The sequence below is a fragment of the Procambarus clarkii genome, chromosome 15 (genome assembly GCF_040958095.1).
Source record: "Procambarus clarkii isolate CNS0578487 chromosome 15, FALCON_Pclarkii_2.0, whole genome shotgun sequence".
Lineage (NCBI taxonomy): Eukaryota > Metazoa > Arthropoda > Malacostraca > Decapoda > Cambaridae > Procambarus > Procambarus clarkii.
Genome location: NC_091164.1, coordinates 4,757,902 through 4,781,591, shown reverse-complemented (window position 1 = coordinate 4,781,591; position 23,690 = coordinate 4,757,902). Strand labels below are relative to the sequence as shown.

Genomic DNA, 23,690 nt, shown 5'->3' with positions numbered 1-23,690 from the left:
TGCGAGATGCGGCGTATGACAGCCTGACTGATCACAGCCTGCCAACTAGGAGAGGCCTACCCGTGTGGACCACTGACACCATATATCCGACACAGTGGCCTTATGTTTAACACGAGGGGGAGGGGGGGGGGGGGTAGAAATAGCCTAAGCTACTCTATCCCTTTGAGATGTATTTCTTTCTTGTCTCAATAAACATACTTGAACTTGATGTTTAACACACTCATTTGTTCTAGGTAGGAAATAGAAGTTTGCAAAACACACGTGATATAGAACAATGCTAAAATAGCAGGGCAGTCAGCCCGTCCTCTCCAGCTCCAGTTGTTACGGCACAAAAATGATGTGCTAAATTACCCAAAGCTAACTTAACTGAGAACGCAATTCAATTTCCTTATTGTGTACCCCCATACCCATCCCGTGGGCGGTGGTGGAAAGGGTTAAAGAGGCACGTAATGGGTTCAGGAACTGAACCACACAATGCTCGTCTGCCAGCCAGCCAGCCGGACTGCCAGCCAACCAGACTGCCAGCCAGCCGGACTGCCAGCCAGCCGGACTGCCAGCCAGCCGGACTGCCAGCCAGCCGGACTGCCAGCCAACCAGACTGCCAGCCAACCAGACTGCCAGCCAACCAGACTGCCAGCCAACCAGACTGCCAGCCAACCAGACTGCCAGCCAACCAGACTGCCAGCCAACCGGACTGCCAGCCAACCAGACTGCCAGCCAACCAGACTGCCAGCCAACCAGACTGCCAGCCAACCAGACTGCCAGCCAACCAGACTGCCAGCCAACCAGACTGCCAGCCAGCCAGACTGCCAGCCAGCCAGACTGCCAGCCAGCCAGACTGCCAGCCAACCAGCCAGCCAGCCAACCAGACTGCCAGCCAACCAGACTGCCAGCCAACCAGACTGCCAGCCAACCAGACTGCCAGCCAACCAGACTGCCAGCCAACCAGACTGCCAGCCAACCAGACTGCCAGCCAACCAGACTGCCAGCCAGCCAGCCAGCCAGCCAGCCAGCCAGACTGCCAGCCACACTCCGCCACACACCAGCACCGCCCGCCCGCCCTCCTGGACACCCGCCAAGAAGGAAGTGAAATTCTCACCTTCCATCCACCCTCCCTCGGCCTCCCCCCCCCCCCACCCGTGTTCCATTATCGCGCCCACAACGCCGCCCCCCACCCACCTCTAGAACCCCCCCCCCTCCACCTCTAGAACCCCCCTCCCGTATTCCACCACCACGCCCACTACCCCCCCCCCCCACCCACCTAGAAGGACAAGGGTATGGTGAAGGAAAGCTCTAGGCCTGGTAAAAGGAGTGGGCGGCTCCTGCGCCCACCTGCGTGAAAGGAAAAACAAAACAGTACCCGCGTTACTGCTCAGTGCCCAAGTGTTCCCAACACTCCATTTGGTAACTCTTTTTATCCTTCACGCATTCGTTAACAGTCAAACAACCTTCCCCGCCAGGCGCTCAGCTCCCCCCCTAACAGGCAGGGGGCTCAGCACCCATCCCCCCCAACAGGCAGGGGGCTCAGCACCCATCCCCCCTAACAGGCAGGGGGCTCAGCACCCATCCCCCCCTAACAGGCAGGGGGCTCAGCACCCATCCCCCCCAACAGGCAGGGGGCTCAGCACCCATCCCCCCCTAACAGGCAAGGGCTCAGCACCCATCCCCCCCTAACAGGCAGGGGGCTCAGCACCCATCCCCCCCTAACAGGCAGGGGGCTCAGCACCCATCCCCCCTAACAGGCAGGGGGCTCAGCACCCATCCCCCCCAACAGGCAGGTGCTCAGCACCCATCCCCCCCTAACAGGCAGGGGGCTCAGCACCCATCCCCCCCTAACAGGCAGGGGGCTCAGCACCCATCCCCCCCAACAGGTAGGGGCTCAGCCCCCCCCCCCACTAACAGGCAGACACTGAGCTTTCACCCCAAACAAGTGCTTAGACTTCTCCCAAACAAGCAATCAGCTTTCTCCAAATAGTCCGTCACCTTCCGCTGACAAGCGCTCATCTTTCCCAAAAATAATCGTTCAGCTTCCCACCCAAACAAGCGTTAAGACTCCCCCCAAACAAGCACTCAGCTTTTCCTTAAACAAGCGCTCAACTGTCTCAAAAAAAAAAAAAAAGTTGTTTAACTGTCCCCTGCACAAACAAGCACTTTGGTACGAGGACCGGGCCGCGGGGACACTAAAGCCCCGAAATCATCTCAAGATAACCCTGGTATGCACTGCCTCTGTATCCACACTACAGGTATATTTTTATTGTAGTTCATAAACACACATCGACACGTGGTCATTTATACCTTAAGTCACTGTCAAAGATTACAAAGTCTGTCAAGATATATTAACAATTCCCATCTCGCAGGATGGTTAGTCATACAGGGAGGGGAGATGATGGCGCCTGTGATCTAGAAACGCTTAGATATTAGATAAATTCACTGGATGTTGCTGGTATAATTGACCTGTGTGACGGAGTCCCACTCCTACGAGGGGAGGGCTCGTAGCCTGGTGGATAGCGCGCAGGATTCGTAATTCTGTGGCGCGGGTTCGATTCCCGCACGAGGCAGAAACAAATGGGCAAAGTTTCTTTCACCCTGAATGCCCCTGTTACCTAGCAGTAAATAGGTACCTGGGAGTTAGTCAGCTGTCACGGGCTGCTTCCTGGGGGTGGAGGCCTGGTCGAGGACCGGGCCGCGGGGACACTAAAGCCCCGAAATCATCTCAAGATAACCTTCCTTCCCAGCTCAGAAAAACTTGCTTCAGCCACAGAGTAAGAGCCCCTTTTATTCCACCTAGCATCGAGTTCATTACACTGCCAAGCGATGAGTCACAATAACGTGGCTAAAGTATGATGACCAGACCACACACTAGAATGTGAAGGGACGACGACGTTTCGGTCCGTCCTGGACCATTCTCAAGTCGATTTGCACTGCCAAATTGTTTATGCATTATGAGAACATCCTCAGGAACACAAGAGTGAATAAATTAATGGCACAGCCCTTGTCACAACGTCTCATAAAACTCCACCTCTACCACTGTTGGATAAACATTTTGAGTCAAATCTACATCAGCTTAGCTACACGAACTCTGGGATACAGTTCCTGAACCCATTATGTGTCTCTTGTAACCCTTTTCCCCACCACCGCCCACGGGACGGGTATGGGGGCTGCATAATACAGAAATCAAATGAAAATGTCGCATATTTAAACTGTGTGTTCAACATACACCTGCCGAGTGGACTACACCTAGGATCAATTTTTTACTAGTTCATATCATTTAACTGAATTGCTGATAAACATTACTAAAGTTGACAAAGCAAGAATTAACAGAGGCAAATGCATACACAACGTTCCTTTCCGTCTCTACCTTTCATACTAACAAGCGAAGCTAGATATAACAACGGGTGAGAGAAGCTAAGCATGTGATAACTCATTAGGTTACATAACTGGCGCAAACCCTTACTTAACCACAGGATGCAAGCCACATTTAAATACCAATCTCGTGGTTTATTGGGTAATAAATTACGGTAACACAATGGAACCTGTTAAGTCTCCTACCATCCAGCACAGACCTGTTCCGCCCTCACCCCCCCCCAACACCACTATGAAGGAGAATTAAAAAGTTTACAACTGGACGTGATGACCCCTGCACACCCGTCCTCCTAATACCACACGGTCTCATTCTGACGTATACTCTACCTAAGGCCAAAAATGTACTGCAAATTCTTAATTTGATGGAAGATGGAAGCGGCTCCTGAAATTAGACAATGTCCTGTTCTCTGAGGGCGCTGTGGCAGTGTTTCGCACTTTAGCACGACCGTTTCTTCACGTTGGGGACGCTGGCGAGAACAGGCTCCTGCACTACCTCTTGCTAAACTAACAGTTGCACTTTGCCAGGTGAGGACTACTACAGTATTTTCTACAGCGCTGCTAAGAAGTGCTTCCCCAACCGGGCTGTGGTGGATATGTAGGCCTGTGGGCCGCTCCAAGCAACAGTCTGGTGGACAAGCTCTCGCAAGGTTAAGTCTGACTTCGGGAGGGGCTTAGGGAGTAGAACTCCCAGAACCCCATCAACCAGGTACACCACCTTCAGAAAAACACTAACTTTCACTCACCAATATTAACCCAAGAAGTAACTTTCGGTCCCCCTTTTTTTAACCAACATACATAGGAATCGGGGCGTTCATTCCGGTACCGTGATTCTTGAGTAAGAATCCCTCGATACGGGTACTCGAGGACAAGCAGGTAACCTCGACTCCATACAGAGTTACATACCTAATAGACGATCACTCACAATAACGTGGCTGAAAACATGATGACCAACCCACACATCACATGATCAAGAAACGACAACGTTTCGGTCCTGATACCTGGTTGATACCTGGTTGATGGAGTTCTGGGAGTTCTTCTACTCCCTAAGCCCGGCCCGAGGCCAGGCTCGACTTGTGAGAGTTTGGTCCACTAGGCTGTTGCTTGGAGTGGCCCGCAGGCTCACATACCCACCACAACCCGGTTGGTCCGGCACTCCTTGGAGGAAACAGTCTAGCTTCCTCTTGAAGATGTCCACGGTTGTTCCGGCCCGTCCTCGACCCCGTTGCAAGTGGTATGATACAGTACGAAGCTTGTATCAAGAACTATAGCTATGTGATACTAAAACTCTCATCTCACAAGATGGTACAGATCAAACAGGACCATGTGATCAGCAGCCTAAACTGGCAAACTTTCGGACGGATTATGAGATTATTCTCAAGACCTCAAAGAGTGGAGAAGTTAATGGTGAATCTCCAGTTGCAACGCATCTCCTTAATATGATAGCAGGTGTGATATCGTTAAGAGAACGGTGCCTCGCTCTTCCTCACGTTGAAGGTGGTGGTGGTGTGCCACCTGTTGTCTTAGATATTAGTACAGTAGTTATCTCCCCGGTGCCTGTGATAACATCTGCACCGGTTATCTCCCCGGTGCCTATGATGATACCTGCACTGGTTATCTCCCTGGTCCCTGTGATAACATCTGCTCCGGTTATCTCCTCGGTGCCTGTGATGACACCTGCACTTCCACCGGTTCTCCCCGGTACCTGTGATAACACCTGCCTTTGATAACCTGCACTTCCACCGGTTCTCCCCGGTACCTGTGATGACACCTGCACTTCCACTGGTTATCTCCCCAGTACCTGTGATAACACCTGCACCTCCACTGGTTATCTCCCTGGTGCCTGTGATAACACCTGCACCGGTTATCTCCTCGGTGCCTGTGATGACACCTGCACCTCCACTGGTTATCTCCCTGGTTCTTGTGATAACACCTGCACCGGTTATCTCCCCGATGCCTGTGATAACACCTGCACTTCCACCGGTTATCTCCCCGGTGCCTGTGATAACATCTGCACCTCCGCCGGTTATCTCCAGACACAAAGCATTATGGTTTCAAACACTTCTTACTCAGCCTCCGTCTGCCTGCGAGCTGCAAGCGCCAACAGCTTGGCCGATCCCCAAAAGATTTAGGCCTACCAAGAGTCCAGAAGACCCTTATATATATGTTAGCCCTTGAGCGTTCTGCCTCGTTTAGGTCAGGCTACGTCCATCCTGAAATAAGGCTATATTAAGCTATATTATAAGGCTATATATATAAATATCTAAATATATATATATATATATATATATATATATATATATATATATATATATATATATATATATATATATATATATATATAGGCCATTACAACTGTATTTAATAACCTAATCTGAGCGAGATCTGAAGCGAATAAAGGTTGTGTTGTAGAATTACAGAAACATAACAATGTGTAGCACAAGTGTTGTGCCGATTCGTAGTCCTGTGGTCCCGGGTTCGATCCCCGGTGGAGGCGGAAACAAATGGGCAGAGTTTCTTTCACCCCTGATGCTCCTGTTACCTAGCAGTAAATAGGTACCTGGGGGAGAGGCAGCTGCTACGGGCTGCTTCCTCGGGATGTAACAAAAAGGAGGCCTGGTCGAGGACCGGGCCGCGGGGACGCTAAGCCCCGAAATCATCTCAAGATAACCTCCTTACCTTGAGGTTACCTTGAGGTGCTTCCGGGGCTTAGCGTCCCCGCGGCCCGGTCGTCGACCAGGCCTCCTGGTTGCTGGACTGATCAACCAGGCTGTTAGACGCGGCTGCTCGCAGCCTGACGTATGAGTCACAGCCTGGTTGATCAGGTATCCTTTGGAGGTGCTTATCCAGTTCTCTCGAACACTGTGAGGGGTCGGCCAGTTATGCCCCTTATGTGTAGTGGAAGCGTGTTGAACAGCCTCGGGCCTCTGATGTTGATAAGAGTTCTCTCTCAGAGTACCTGTTGCACCTCTGCTTTTCAACGGGGGTATTCTGCACATCCTGCCATGTCTTCTGGTCTCATGTGATGTTATTTCTGTGTGCAGGTTTGGGACCAGCCCCTCTAATATTTTCCACGTGTAAATTATTATGTATCTCTCCCGCCTGCGCTCAAGGGAGTACAGATGTTTTACTGAGTGGATTCTAGCAGTAAAGGCTCTCTGCACGCTCTCCAGGTCAGCAATTTCTCCAGCTTTGAAAGGTGCTGTCATTGTGCAACAGTACTCCACTCTAGAGAGCACAAGCGTTTTGAAAAGGGTAGTGTTATTTCCTAACTGCTTGTGCCTGCAAGATATACTGACTTAGCTATGTTAGGTTAGGATAGGTTTGGAAAGGTTGCCTGCAAGGTATAGAAAATGGGTATTATTATTATTCCTTTTAAACTTTGCTAAGACAGTCGTCTTAAGACAGCTTAGGGCAGACAACTTGAAGGGTACCTGAAGGCTGCTGACGCCTATCTACAGCTGTGACACATTGTCACAACTTTAGATAAGGCGTCGGCAGCCTTCAAGACATCTTCCTTAGTTGTCTAACGCACAGTTTGAGGGGAATACTAATAACAAAGCTATACACCTTGGAGGAACAAGCAGTTAGCACTACCCAGGGGACAAAATAAAAATAAAATAAAAAATAAAATGTTTATTCAGGTAAGGTACATACATACAAGAGATTTTCCAAAATTTCATCGATTTATAGATAGAGCTAGTACAGTACATACAATGCCTAAAGCCACTGTTACGCAAAGCGTTTCGGGCAGTTATTGTGTAATAGATCTGGCGCCATAATCTAGCACGGGGTTCTAGAACCCCTGCCATATGAAACACGATTTTTTTTTCAAATTGAATTGCAGAGTTGCAGAATCTGTGGTGAGCGTGACGGACATCGCCCTGGCCACTACCTGAGAGTATGTGACCAACTAAGAGGCATTATAAATATGTGTAGTATAATAAACCCCACATTGAGTTTGGAAAACAGTATTTGTCAAATATAGATACTGTTCTTAGAAGATTTCCCCCATTTTGCACCCGCAAGATAACGTAAGTTTTTAGGGGCTGACAAATGTTAATTTTCTTGTTTTGACAAACTGTTCACTTGAGACAGTTAAGCAAGTCCCAGCTGTGTCTGGGTACAAGTGACAGGAGGAACAACCCAGCGGGTGATGACCAGACCACACACTAGGATGTGAAGGGACGACGACGTTTCGACAATCAACTTGAGAATGGTCCAGGACGGACCGAAACGTCGTCGTCCCTTCACATTCTAGTGTGTGGTCTGGTAATCATACTTCAGCCACGTTATTGTGACTCATCGCCTGCAACCCAGCGGGTTTTCTTCCTGGTTGATACCTGGTTGATGGGGTTCTGGGAGTTCTTCTACTCCCCAAGCCCGGCCCGAGGCCAGGCTCGACTTGTGAGAGTTTGGTCCACCAAGCTGTTGCTTGGAGCGGCCCGAAGGCCCGCATACCCACCACAGCCCGGTTGGTCCGGCACTCCTTGGAGGAATAAATCTAGTTTCCTCTTGAAAATGTCCACGGTTGTTCCGGCAATATTTCTTATGCTTGCTGGGAGGACGTTGAACAACCGCGGACCTCTGATGTTTATACAGTGTTCTCTGATTGCGCCTATGGCACCTCTGCTCTTCACTGGTTCTATTCTACATTGGATGTACAACACTCCTATTGGGGAGTGTTGTACATGTGACTGGCGGTGTGTCCTCTCACAGGACGAGTGGCGCTGCCCAATACTGTCACTATGGCGGTGTGTCCTCTCACAGGACGAGTGGCGCTGCCCAATACTGTCACTATGGCGGTGTGTCCTCTCACAGGACGAGTGGCGCTGCCCAATACTGTCACTATGGCGGTGTGTCCTCTCACAGGACGAGTGGCGCTGCCCAATACTGTCACTATGGCGGTGTGTCCACTCACAGGACGAGTGGCGCTGCCCAATACTGTCACTATGGCGGTGTGTCCTCTCACAGGACGAGTGGCGCTGCCCAATACTGTCACTATGGCGGTGTGTCCACTCACAGGATGAGTGGCGCTGCCCAATACTGTCACTATGGCGGTGTGTCCACTCACAGGATGAGTGGCGCTGCCCAATACTGTCACTATGGCGGTGTGTCCACTCACAGGATGAGTGGCGCTGCCCAATACTGTCACTATGGCGGTGTGTCCACTCACAGGATGAGTGGCGCTGCCCAATACTGTCACTATGGCGGTGTGTCCACTCACAGGATGAGTGGCGCTGCCCAATACTGTCACTATGGCGGTGTGTCCACTCACAGGATGAGTGGCGCTGCCCAATACTGTCACTATGGCGGTGTGTCCACTCACAAGATGAGTGGCGCTGCCCAATACTGTCACTATGGCGGTGTGTCCTCTCACAGGACGAGTGGCGCTGCCCAATAAACTCGCCCCTCGGGGCAAAATTAACAAAATAAATCAACAGAAATAGATGGTTTATGTGCCTGGATTAACGCAGAAATTGAGGAACAAAAAAACTCTGGAATGTTATTCCTGAAACTTTGACCGCCTGACCCCATCTTTGACCGCCTGACCCCATCTTTGACCGCCTGACCCCATCTCGTAATGGCCGAATAAACAATTTTCACTACCAAACTCACGCGTCTTTGTTCTCAGTGACAAACGTTGTCTTGTCTAATTACAGTAGTAAACTACTGGAGAAACTAGTGCCGTGTGGCAGCCTGTCCTCCTAAGCTTTCCCAACGGTAAGAAACTGTCGTACTCAAGTCCCCCCCCCCCCTATCCTAACCTACCAGAAGACCCAAAACAGAACACGGGACATTACGTCAATTTCGCGACCCACTGCCATTTTCTAGTACGACAATTTTTGCCCTTAGGTAGAGTATACGTCAGAATGCGACGCTCTATTTTATTAGGCGTTGATGGGGGTTGACATACCCCCCCCCCCATCATCGACCCCTCCCCCCCCCATCATCGACCCCTCCCCCCTCTTTTTTTCCCCTCACAAACTAAGGCCGGTAGGCTTAAGTCACAGCAACGAAAACAGAACTAACTCAATTCATTCTTATAATGTTAGGATGAAAGGCCACGCAACCCCTCACAATGTTCAAGAGAGAACTTGACAAGCACCTCCAAAGGAGACCTGATCAACTAGGCTGTGACTCATACGTCAGGCTGCGAGCAGCCGCGTCCAACAGCCTGGTTGATCAGTCCAGCAACCAGGAGGCCTGGTCGACGACCGGGCCGGGGGGGGCGCTAAGCCCCGGAAGCACCTCAAGGTAACCTCAAGGTAACCTAACTCACAAAAACAGAGCTGGACCATCACGACATACAAGCTCCGAGCGGCGGCGATGATCAAATACTGAGCAACGGTGATCAAATACTGAGCAACGGTGATCAAATACTGAGCAACGGTGATCAAATACTGAGCAACAGTGATCAAATACTGAGCAACGGTGATCAAATACTGAGCAACGGTGATAAAACCAATGTCGCGCTTCCTGTTTCAGTAAAATATACGACCGTGGTGTACAAAAAACCAACGTGAAACTTCCCAACACTTGAATTTTCTGGAGGAACAGACGGTGCCGACAAGTGAGTGAACTGAATGATATTTCACCTAGCATGGGTACTATATATTTATGGAATAGATAAAACAAGTTACGCGAGCAAATCCACAAGGGCCGTGACGAGGATTCGAACCTACGTCCGAGAGCATCCCAGACGTTGCTTTGTTGACCGTGTCTAGTAACGCACTAAGGGCGGTACGTCTAACCCCGACGCACCCAGCATCTTGTCTTCAATTACCACCACGCAATTAGTATTATTTAGTCATTTATTATGCACCCCATACGTATCATCTTGGCGGTGGTGTACCCCATGCCCATCCGGTGGGCAGTGGTGGACCCCATGCCCATCCTGTGGGCAGTGACGGACCCCATACCCATCCTGTGGGCAGTGGCGGACCCCATGCCCATCCTGTGGGCAGTGGCGGACCCCATACCCATCCTGTGGGCAGTGGCGGACCCCATACCCATCCTGTGGGCAGTGGCGGACCCCATACCCATCCTGTGGGCAGTGGCGGACCCCATACCCATCCTGTGGGCAGTGGCGGACCCCATACCCATCCTGTGGGCAGTAGTGGACCCCATACCCACCCTATGGATAGTAGTGGACCCCATACCCATCCACTGGGTAGTGGTGCACCCCATACCCATCCTGTGGGCAGTGGCGGACCCCATACCCATCCTGTGGGCAGTGGTGGACCCCATACCCACCCTGTGGATAGTAGTGGACCCCATACCCATCCACTGGGTAGTGGTGCACCCCATACCCATCCTGTGGGCAGTGGCGGACCCCATACCCATCCACTGGGCAGTGGTGCACCCCATACCCCTCTCGTGGGCGGTGGTGAGTTACAGAGGCACATAATGGGCTCAGGATCTTAACCCAACAGTTCATTTGGCTACACAAGTAACGCCACAAGTACTGTGTATCAAAACCACGGAGCACCCAGCAGCATGTGTGCAACCACGGAGCACCCAGCAGCATGTGTGCAACCACGACGCGTCCAGTACACTGACTCAACCATGTCAGCAGTACTCTCTAACAACGCTGTATCGCACACACTGTGTCGAACCACAGCACTGCAGTGCGTCAACCAATCGCGACATCCCCTCGAACATGCGTCTACCAATCACATACCTCGAACTTGCGTCTACCAATCACGACATCCCCTCGAACATGCGTCAACCAATCACGACATCCCCTCGAACGTATGTCGACCAATCACATACCTCGAACTTGCGTCTACCAATCACGACATCCCCTCGAACATGCGTCTACCAATCACGACATACCCTCGAACGTATGTCGACCAATCACATACCTCGAACTTGCGTCTACCAATTACGACACCCCTCGAACGATCGCCGACCAATCACGACACACACCCCGCAGCAGTGCTGGTCGAATGAGAGCGCCACAGTCTTATTATCCCCGGCCATATACGAGCGTTCATTACGGGTTATTCATGCCCGTGCCACCTCTTGGGGTGGCTTAATCCTTATCAATCAAGAGCGTTCAGTACGGCACACGCTACCACGACACGCCCAGCCGTGAAGGCCGCCAGCCTCTCCATTACAAGGTTTTTACAGGAACGCCAAATTCCCCCTGAGGCGGGACAGGAATGGAAAAAACACACACACTGTCTGTCAGTCCAATACAGAGAACCGCCTTGGGGAGACAAGACTTTCAGCTACTCCTTTAATCAGCTGGGTGGTGTGTGTGTGTACTCACCTATTTGTACTCACCTATTTGTGCTTGCGGGGGTTGAGCTCTGGCTCTTTGGTCCCGCCTCTCAACTGTCAATCAACAGGTGTACAGGTTCCTGAGCCTATTGGGCTCTATCATATCTACATTTAAAACTGTGTATGGAGTCAGCCTCCACCACATCACTGCCTAATGCATTCCATCCGTTAACTACTCTGACACTGAAAAAGTTCCTTCTAACGTCTCTGGCTCATGTGGGTACTCAGTTTCCACCTGTGTCCCCTTGTTCGCGTCCCACCAGTGTTGAATAGTTTATCCTTGTTTACCCGGTCGATTCCTCTGAGGATTTTGTAGGTTGAGATCATGTCTCCCCTTACTCTTCTGTCTTCCAGTGTCGTAAGGTGCATTTCCCGCAGCCTTTCTTCGTAACTCATGCCTCTTAGTTCCGGGACTAGTCTAGTGGCATACCTTTGGACTTTTTCCAGCTTCGTCTTGTGCTTGACAAGGTACGGGCTCCATGCTGGGGCCGCATACTCCAGGATTGGTCTTACATATGTGGTGTACAAGATTCTGAATGATTCCTTACACGGGTTCCTGAACGCTGTTCTGATGTTAGCCAGCCTCGCATATGCCGCAGACGTTATTCTTTTTATGTGGGCTTCAGGAGACAGGTTTGGTGTGATATCAACTCCTAGATCTTTCTCTCTGTTCGTTTCATTAAGTACTTCATCTCCTATTATGTATCCTGTGTTTGGCCTCCTATTTCCACCACCTAGTTTCATTACTTTGCATTTACTCGGGTTGAACTTCAACAGCCATTTGTTGGACCATTCACTCAGTCTGTCTAGGTCATCTTGTAGCCTCCTACTATCGTCCTCAGTTTCAATCCTCCTCATAATTTTTGCATCATCGGCAAACATTGAGAGAAACGATTCTATACCCTCTGGAAGATCATTTACATTTATCAGAAACAGTATAGGTCCAAGGACTGACCCCTGCGGTACTCCACTCGTAACGTCTCGCCAATCTGAGACCTCACCCCTCACACTGACTCGTTGTCTCCTGTTACTTAGGTACTCCTGTATCCAACGGAGTACCTTCCCTTTCACTCCAGCCTGCATCTCCAGTTTTTTCACTAGCCTCTTGTGTGGCACTGTGTCAAAGGCTTTCTGACAATCCAAAAATATGCAGTCTGCCCACCCTTCTCTTTCTTGCCTTGTTTACCCGGTCGATTGCGGCATGTGTGTGTGTGTGTGTGTGTGTGTGTGTGTGTGTGTGTGTACTCACCTATTCTTACCTATTTGTGCTTGCGGGGGTTGAGCTCTGGCTCTTTGGTCCCGCCTCTCAACTGTCAATCAACAGGTGTACAGGTTCCTGAGCTTATTGGGCTCTATCATATCTACACTTGAAACTGTGTATGGAGTCAGCCTCCACCACATCACTTCCTAATGCATTCCATTTGTCATTCCATTTGTGTGTGTGTGTGTGTGTGTGTGTGTGTGTGTGTGTGTGTGTGTGTGTGTGTGTGTGTGTGTGTGTGTGTGTGTGTGTGTGTAAAAAAACTAGACTATAACTTATCAAGTTCATTGTTAATTCTGCAGAGCCTTATTACTGTTAAACCTGTTTTTTCCCTTTGCTATATATATATATTGATTTTGAAAGCTGTGTCTCCCTGTGTGAAAGCTGGTGAGGCCTGACAGCTGAGTGGACAGCACCTCGGATTCGTAGTTCTGAGATTGCGGGTTCGATCCCCGGTGGAGGCGGAAACAAATGGGCAGAGTTTCTCTCACTCTAATGTCCCTGTTACCTACCAGTAAATAGGTACCTGGGAGTTAGACAGCTGCTACGGGCTGGGGTTGTGTAACACAAAGGAGGCCTGATCGAGGACCGGGCCGCGGGGACGCTAAGCCCCGAAATCATCTCAAGATAACCTCCCAAGATACATGGTATTATGCATGGAAGAAATTTTTTCCTACCAAAAATTTATTTACAATGTTAACCGCTATATTTACTTCTGTTCTCCGTGGACTGGATCAGAGATCTCTTACATTACATATATACGTAGGAGGTTACTGAACACTTAAGCACAGAAAGTGATCAAAGTGCTTTTACAATGCACACACACATTTTCATGTCCTAAATAAACATGTGTATTATACCTGGTTGATGGGGTTGATACCTGGTTGATGGGGTTCTGGGAGTTGTTCTACTCCCCAAGCCCGGCCCGAGGCCAGGCTTGACTTTTGAGAGTTTGGTCCACCAGGGTGTTGCTCGGAGCGGCCCGCAGGCCCACATACCCATCGCAGCCCGGTTGGCACCTCTCAAGTCTGATTGATACCTGGTTGTTGGCGCTTTTCCAACCGAATCAAAGGCCCCTTATTGAATTGGAAGTCAAATGTGTGGAGCTTGGAGCAAAGAAGCTGAACAAATTTTGAACATTTTGATTTTCAAAATCAAATCAAATCAGTTGATTGATTTGTTGATAGTTAATTTCTATAGTGCTCTGCTGGGGCCGTATTCACACAATTCCCAAACCTTTGGATACAGTTTACACATGACAGCTGCAACCGCCCCCCCCCCCTCCACTAGACAGCATGCTGCAACCCCCCCCCCCCCCCCCCTCCACTAGACAGCATGCCAAACAGGACGGGACAGGCCTGTGACAGGTTAACAGAACCACAAGGCTTATTCCCAAAGAAATTCTAGTATACTTTGGCCATCAAGAGGCTCGTTACAGATACCACGAGGCTCTTAGCAATGTACTTAGGATATATTGATTTTCCCGCTACGTTATCGGTTGTCGTGACATGCTCCAAGCCTCGTGCGAGCGATTTCGGACGCCCTAGCCACGGATTGTTGTTCAGGCAAAAAATTTCTTTCTCCGTTCGCCCCTGTTCACTTTACAGTAAGCTGGGACTTGATTGTAAGTCGATTGGTGGGTGGTGCTCCAGGGGGAAACTAGTAGGAAAATGTTTAGTATGAGCTAAGGTAAGATAACCAAGGTAAGGAGCTACCTTACCTTTAGGCCTTAAACCTAAATATGTCAAGAGACATCTGCTCCTTACAAACCTGTGTAACACACACACACACACACACACACACACACACACACACACACACACGCGCGCGCGCGCGCGGGAGAACAGAGAAGGAAGGAGCAATGCCCAATCGCGCTACACGGCCCAAGGTTCTCAAAGTTAGGCAGTCGCTGAAACTTACAGCTTGCTAAGGTCATTAGCAAATATAAGCCTGACCCGCTCCAGGTAAATTCAGGCAAATTTTCTACCTCAAAACTAAGAAGCAAACATTTCGGAGTGATAAACTATTAACCTCATTGCGTTTCCGAAACTCGAAAAAAAAAAAAAAAAAAAAAAAAAAAAAAAAAAAAAAAAGTCCCGCTTCGGAAACAAACAAAACTAATGCAAAAATGACAGCAACACTCCCCATGTCAGACAGACAGACAAGACGGAAACAAGTTACATCTTGAATTAGACCTATAGGCCATTTATGAATACAGTGCCATCCAACGTTGTCAGTGACATTGCTCCAGAGAGCTGCCCATTCTCTCAATTTGGCACTCGTAAAATGTTGGCCTAACCACAAACGTAGTAACCCATGCACCCCGCCTAACCTCTCGAGGCCCAGTCATAGAAAAAAAAGTCAATACAGTATTACGCTGCTTAAATTTTGATTAATGCGTCGCATTTTAAACGGATGGATCGATTGACTAAAAATTACGACGCGAAGAGTGAGTATTATTAACATTTATTAACATCTAATTATTATTAACATCTTTATTGACAAAATTAATTACAATTTTGCCTAATCTGGGGATTTCAATTAATTCTTATTAAATGTGACTGGCCACGTGGGAGAGACATCCAGTAACCCCCACACCAGAGGCCCGTTGAGGTCACACATTCCCAGGCATAAAAAACGCTATATTACTTGTGGAGACAATCGGCCAGTCCACACGAGAGGAGAGCCAGGCAGGGCCTCATGCCTCCACCATTCACCCCATCACCACCCACAGCTCTCCCAGCCTCCCCTGCACCTTGATACACGCCCCCATTTGTCTTCATCTACGCTCCATCTGGTTACGCTCCTCTCACGTCCCTCCACGCAACTCTAATATACGAGTTTCTCCTGTTCCTTCGTTCTCTACTTTCCCCTCTCTCTCAACTCTCAGCCTCCCTGCTCCCACTCTTCCCCCCTCTCTCCCTGATATTGCGGATTACTGCCCACATTCTAAGCCTGTAAATAAGCAATTCGTGAAGTCACAAATACGCATAGGTATGCTCACGCGTAATTTATAACTATTTCCTGGCAAATAAGTCGCATCGCGCCGTCTCCTCTGCATCCCTCCTCGTAGATTACAAGTACCTAAGGTGCCTTCAATATTTAGTAGTAGGTTATTCAACGAAATCTTTATTTTAAAAAGGTTAACCGACCACCATCTTGGTATCAGGCAATGTCCTCATTCAGGTGCCTCCCAGGCTTCCAAACACACCCTCCCAGGCTCCCAAACACACCTGTATCAAACAAAGCTTCCATTTATGTATCTCCCCTCACACACATGCACGACACCGAAACACCATCCGCATTCAAATGCGCTTATTCAACTTGTGCTTTCATTCTGTTGACCGAGTCCTGATACACCCATCTTGTTTCATTAATGTGCGTTCAGGCAGCACACCAGGCTATACTCATCTGGTTCCTTTTACGAGTCTTCATGAGGTAGCTCTAGGACACCCATCTTGCCCTCATTAATGAGTCTTCGCCAGGCAGCTGAAGGCACCCTGGGCCAGCCTACCTACTAAACCATGATATACTGACCATCAAAGCTTATTACCCTCCACACCTTTCCGCAGTGATAAACTGTACCATCTCTAACCCAAACCTCACTTGATGCAAATTTCGTTCATCTTGAGGGGGGGGGGTGGAATTCTTTGGAAGCCTTTACAGTACGGTTGGGCTGCACTCCCACTCACTCAGACAGACATGGGAGTGTTCCTCCCAGTGCCTCACTCATCACGACCCTTCACCCCCACTAACTCTGATGAAGCAGTCATCTCGGAGAGAGAGATGTCACTCGCAGCATTAAAAGTGATTTAGCCAGGCACAAGCGTCGTATTATCATTATTACAGATGAGTACTGGCTGGGGAGTGACTACCTGAATGGTGGCTCGAGCCAGAGAGGAGGCGGGGCGTTGAGGTCGGCAGAACTGGGGGAGGGAGGGTGTGTGTGGGGGTGGAGAAGGAGGGTGTGTGGGGGTGGAGAAGGAGGGTGTGGGGGGGTGGGGGTGGAGAAGGAGGGTGTGTGGGGGTGGAGATGGAGGGTGTGTGTGTGGGGGTGGGGGGGGGGGGAGATGGAGGGTGTGTGTGTGTGGGGGTGGAGATGGAGGGTGTGTGTGTGGGGGTGGGGGGGGGGGGGGAGATGGAGGGTGTGTGTGTGGGGGTGGGGGGGGGGAGATGGAGGGTGTGTGTGTGGGGGTGGAGATGGAGGGTGTGTGTGTGGGGGTGGAGATGTAGGGTGTGTGTGGGGGGGGGGGGTAGAGATGGAGGGTGTGTGTGTGTGTGTGTGGGAGTGGTGATGGAGGGGGTGTGTGTTGGGGTAAAGATGGAGGGGTGGAGATGAAAGGATTGTTGGTGGTGGACGGCGGCAGGGAGGGGCCGGACAATTCGCTCGTAGCTGTGACTGGTGTCAGCACCCCTGGCTGGAGTTGAAATAAAGCCTAGGGATTAACGCCTCGGCTACCTTTTTTGTTTGTATTAGTACACTCTTGCTCGGTAATATCATCCGCTGCCGTATATAGCTTGCAACATAAGAACAATTAGTGTGTGTGTGTCAACACATATTGTAATGTATACGAATACAGGATGACACGTCAGCCTTACCTGCACGTCTCTCCAGATGACAATTAGGCTATATAAATATAATAGTGCATTAACTACACACACTAGTTTCACCATATTGATCTTAAACTGTTGATTACACCATATTGATCTCACACGCCCCCACCACATCACACACACTATAATCAATGCACACTTGATTATGCCCAAGTCCAGGAAACGCCATATCGTTCAAAAACTTGATTACACCATTTGTGAAAAGTCTAGATAACGCAAAAATTCTAACAAGCACAAAACACTTATTATATTTGCTTGATACCTGCTTGATGGGGTTCTGGGAGTTCTACTCCCCAAGCCCGGCCCGAGGCCAGGCTCGACTTATAAATATAGACGCTATGCATCAGTCCTACAGTAACATCTATCGCGGTGTGATTACGAATCATTAAGAGCGGAGGATAATTAGGCAATACCCCTTATTGCCCCCACTAATTAGGCAAATCATCTCAAGATAACCCCCCTAAGGAGTATTGCAATAAAGGACAGCTACACAAGGATCAATCAATTTGGTTTCAAGGGGGTGACATTTCATTATTTAAATTACTTTTTTGAAACGCTGACACAAATTTAAAGGAGTGTAGCTACTCAGTAATATTGACAGTCATAAAATAATTTATTAATAAGAAATTTAAATGACCATAAAATGCTCGATATCAAAATTATTATAAGCTTAAAAATTTCTTCTTTCAACAATCCTGCAAATGCTTAAGAGGAGGATTTGCGTTAAATGGGACGTACTGTATATGGTTTATTTAAAAAGATACTCAGCTTACATTAAATGTCAAATATGCACAACACTTGACCATGTTGACACACACACAAGAGCTTGACCATCATGTTGACACACACACAAGAGCTTGACCATCATAATGACACACACACACAAGAGCTTGACCATCATGTTGACACACACACAAGAGCTTGACCATCATGTTGACACACACACAAGAGCTTGACCATCATGTTGACACACACACAAGAGCTTGACCATCATGTTGACACACACACAAGAGCTTGACCATGTTGACACACACACAAGAGCTTGACCATCATGTTGACACACACAAGAGCTTGACCATCATGTTGACACACACACAAGAGCTTGACCATCATGTTGACACACACACAAGAGCTTGACCATCATGTTGACACACACACAAGAGCTTGACCATCATGTTGACACACACACAAGAGCTTGACCATCATGTTGACACACACACACAAGAGCTTGACCATGTTAACACACACACAAGAGCTTGACCATCATGTTGACACACACACAAGAGCTTGACCATGTTGACACACACACAAGAGCTTGACCATGTTGACACACACACAAGAGCTTGACCATGTTGACACACACACAAGAGCTTGACCATGTTGACACACACACAAGAGCTTGACCATCATGTTGACACACACACAAGAGCTTGACCATCATAATGACACACACACACAAGAGCTTGACCATCATGTTGACACACACACAAGAGCTTGACCATCATGTTGACACACACACAAGAGCTTGACCATGTTGACACACACACAAGAGCTTGACCATCATGTTGACACACACAAGAGCTTGACCATCATGTTGACACACACACAAGAGCTTGACCATCATGTTGACACACACACAAGAGCTTGACCATCATGTTGACACACACACAAGAGCTTGACCATCATGTTGACACACACACAAGAGCTTGACCATCATGTTGACACACACACAAGAGCTTGACCATCATGTTGACACACACACACAAGAGCTTGACCATGTTAACACACACACAAGAGCTTGACCATCATGTTGACACACACACAAGAGCTTGACCATGTTGACACACACACAAGAGCTTGACCATGTTGACACACACACAAGAGCTTGACCATGTTGACACACACACAAGAGCTTGACCATCATGTTGACACACACACAAGAGCTTGACCATCATGTTGACACACACACAAGAGCTTGACCATCATGTTGACACACACACAAGAGCTTGACCATCATGTTGAGACACACAAGAGCTTGACCATCATGTTGACACACACACACAAGAGCTTGACCATCATGTTGACACACACACAAGAGCTTGACCATGTTGACACACACACAAGAGCTTGACCATCATGTTGACACACACACAAGAGCTTGACCATCATGTTGACACACACACAAGAGCTTGACCATCATGTTGACACACACACAAGAGCTTGACCATCATGTTGACACACACACAAGAGCTTGACCATGTTGACACACACACAAGAGCTTGACCATGTTGACACACACACAAGAGCTTGACCATGTTGACACACACACAAGAGCTTGACCATCATACTGATTTACACACACACAAGCAAACACGACAGATCTTCACACTGACAAACACGACAGATCTTCACACTGACAAACACGACAGATCTTCACACTGACAAACACGACAGATCTTCACACTGACAAACACGACAGATCTTCACACTGACAAACACGACAGATCTTGATCATACTGACAAGCATATCAGATAAATGGCCATCCACGCTTCCGTGGAAATACAATCCAGGTGAATGGACAGCACATCAGACCTCACAATGTTATCCTGACGATAACAGGCCTATTGACAATAAAGTCCAGATTACACAATGCACCATTCTTGATCATAATGACAAACTTAAGTCACTAGACAACCAAACTACCCGACTTGACAACGCCGAGGAGGCCAAATCAATACGCCTATGCCTCACAATGTAAAAGATGTATAGGCCTACGCATACAAAATCACAACAGTATGGCCGTTATGAAGTGGCAAAAAGAGACGGGGAAAAAACGTGGGAATGATGCATTCAAAGCTAGCAAATAGTGTTAAGTTAAGCGGGGTGTAGACGCGAGAAACACCACCACTCCTAGCCCCGAGCCGACGCTCGCCTAGCCTTTTTACCCAACCCAGCAGCAATATTTCCTCCTATCACAAACCTGCCGCGAACACTGGTGTTACCGGGTGTGGAGGCCAAACACACACACACACATACACGCACGCACACTCACACACACGCATGCGCTACCTACCTCTCCTCGAAGGCCTCCAGCAGGCGGACGTCCAAGATGTTTTCAATCGGCTCCCATGTGTTGTGTCTGGAAGGAGAGGGAGCGGGGGTGTTAGAGGCGAGGTGGAGGAGCCACACGTGCGTGGGGGAGGTGTATCTACCACTCGTATACATCACAGTAAACCGCGTGGTTGACTTACTTGTTAGACCAGCCCTTCCATTTGACCAAATACTCCACACGACCCTGCAACGGAAACCAAAACAAATGAGTCGAGTCGCTAAGTACCGCCTTATTTTTCACTTTTCAGCTCTATTTTCGCACCATTGACACAGTTTCGGCGCTACGTACCCTCCTCACTCTTTTCTTCTGTATGCATTCGGCTGCATAAACCCTATCGCCCACTAAAGAAAGCTCCATGATATATCACTCGGGGATGAACGAGTATGTCCTCTCCCCACCACAGTTTCACTCAAACTGAGGGAGTTTCTGGCGCCTTCGTCGCAAACCGCTCGAGTACTACGTCACGGCAGGGCTGCCAACACTAGAAAACTATCAGGCGTATTTTAATTTATAAATATTTTAACAATTATTTTATATTGATTCATATAGTCCTGCATTCAACATGACTATTTTACAATTTTACATTAAGAAATACGGAATATGTTGTGTTTAATGTGTGGTTTATTTATAAAGCGGTAATGAGTCATGTGAGTGTATGATACGTTTTCCGGCCACAAGTCCCGTACCTTCATGAAGGATCTTTCAACTCTGAAGTAAAGGACCTCATCACCCCCACCGTTTGTTTACATCGCATTCTTCCCATATTTCTCGCCTGTTTACCTTATCCTTCCTCCGAATTACAGATTAGAATGACCTGCCTCCCACCCATCTTAGTTCTTCTCGCTCGGGTAAAAGCTTCTGTGCCTAGAGGTAGAGAATACTCCTGAACCGATAAAATGAGATAAAAAATAGTTTTGTATATAAAAAAGGAGAGTAGGGTAGGAAAAGGGAGAGAGGGACGGGGGGAGTGGCGTTGTGAGTGTGGCTTGGGAACGGGAGAGACAAGATAACAAAAAAAAAACGATTGGGCTCGTTGTAATGTGTGAGAGGCGGAGGGAGGCGGGGCCCCGCATGTGAAGGGTAGCTTGTCAACTTTCAAATGATTCATTGCGGATTCATGAGTCGTTCGCACAGGTTCTCGCATCCACCTGCGTAGATAAAACGCTTCGTCTTCGGTACACTGTTAATTTCCCCTTTGCCAAAGTAGTCACAACAATATTTAGACGTAACAGCTATGGGTAAAATGTTTAACAAAATGAATGTGTGTATAATCAAATCATATAAAACAACGCTCTTCAGTTTTTGTAAATATGTGGTATGTTGGCCACCTGTGTATGTGCAATTACCCACAAGCATGTGTATCAATATCTACATATATAAGCGTCCCCGTCTGCCTGTATAAACACGACAATCTTAACATTGTCAATTCTTAATCTTAAAATTTATAAGAGTTATAATTTACCTGTAGTTTAGCTGTAATTGGTTTCGAGAGTTTTACTGCCCCAAGCTAGGCTTGTCTGGTGATAACTTGATCAGTCAAGCTATTGCTGACCAGGTCCACAGGTTCATATATATATACATTACAACCGGGGTTATCTGGCACTATCTGCACGATGTTGTCCATTTGCCTCTTGAAAACCTCCACTTTTGTTCTGCCAATATTTATTATATCTAGTGGAAGAAGGTTGAAGAGCCGTGACCTGTGGTGATGATACAGTGTTCTCTGATTGTTCCCATGGTACCACTACTATTTTCTGGGTCTGTTATGCCTTTGTATTTCCTATAATATTCCTTCGCTCTAGTAAGTTGTTATTCGACTGTACATATTTGGGACCTGCCTTCGAGTATCTCCCCATGTATATATTATGTGAGCCCGTAGACCACTACGGGCTCACCATAGCCCGTGCTACTTGCAACTTTTTGTTCCAAGTAGCGAATCTTAAATAACAACAAATCCTTTCCTGAGAAAACACATTTTGAGTGCTTCGAGATGGTGCCAGTAATTTAGGCGATTTACTGAGCAAATTTCAGAAATCTCTCGTGCCTTGAGAAACTCCGTAGGAGCCATAAGGAGGATTCGAACCCACGAGAAAGGGGTGAGGGAGTTCTTGATTTATAGATTCTCATAATCCACACTTTCGTTGTCCTGGCTGGAGCTAACTTTTCCTTGTTATGCTCACTAAACAGGCCGTCACGTCTCCTTAGTCCTAGATCATTTTGTGTAATGTTTTCTTATCTACCTGTATCTGGATTATGAGATTTCTGGTACTGAAATATTACCTACCTGCATTGTATATATATCTACCTGTACTGTATTTATATCTACCTGTATTGTATTTATATCTACCTGTATTGTATTTACTTCTACCTGTATATATAACTTGTTCTGTATTATTATCATCTACCTCGAGGTACTGTAGTATTAGTACTGTATTTGTATCTACCAGTACTGCATTTGTATCTACCAGTACTGCGTTTGTATCTACCAGTACTGCGTTTGTATCTACCAGTACTGCGTTTGTATCTACCAGTACTGTTCAGTATTTGTATATTTTTGTACGAGTAGCATGAGAGTTCTGATACTGAATTATTATCTACCTTTAAGTGTATTATTTTTGACCTGAATAAGTGACATGTAAATAAATGACTCGGTATCTACCTGCATAAGCTTCATTATCTACTCATATATGCCTCATTATCTACTCTCATATATGCCTCATTATCTACTCTCATATATGCCTCATTATCTACTCTCATATATGCCTCATTATCTACACATATATGCCTCATTATCTACACATATATGCCTCATTATCTACTCTCATATATGCCTCATTATCTACTCTCATATATGCCTCATTATCTACACATATATGCCTCATTATCTACTCTCATATATGCCTCATTATCTACTCTCATATATGCCTCATTATCTACACATATATGCCTCATTATCCACTCACATATATGCCTCACTATCTACTCACATATATGGCTCATTATCTACACATATATGGCTCATTATCTACTCACATATATGCCTCACTATCTAC

The 23,690-nt window shown here is 47.8% G+C and overlaps 1 protein-coding gene across 1 annotated transcript in view; it reads right to left on the bottom strand.

Annotated features, from left to right (window-relative positions):
* Positions 1-21,083, bottom strand: part of Pc (chromodomain protein polycomb) — a 132,444-nt gene extending 111,361 nt beyond the window's left edge. Inside the window, exons 1-3 of the mRNA XM_045743894.2 lie at positions 20,926-21,083; positions 20,777-20,820; positions 20,599-20,664 (exon numbers count right to left, since the gene is read on the bottom strand). Coding sequence (XP_045599850.2) covers positions 20,599-20,664; positions 20,777-20,820; positions 20,926-20,994 — 179 coding nt within the window. The 5' untranslated portion in view covers positions 20,995-21,083. The remainder of the gene's footprint in view (positions 1-20,598; positions 20,665-20,776; positions 20,821-20,925) is intronic.
* Positions 21,084-23,690: the final 2,607 nt, after the last annotated feature.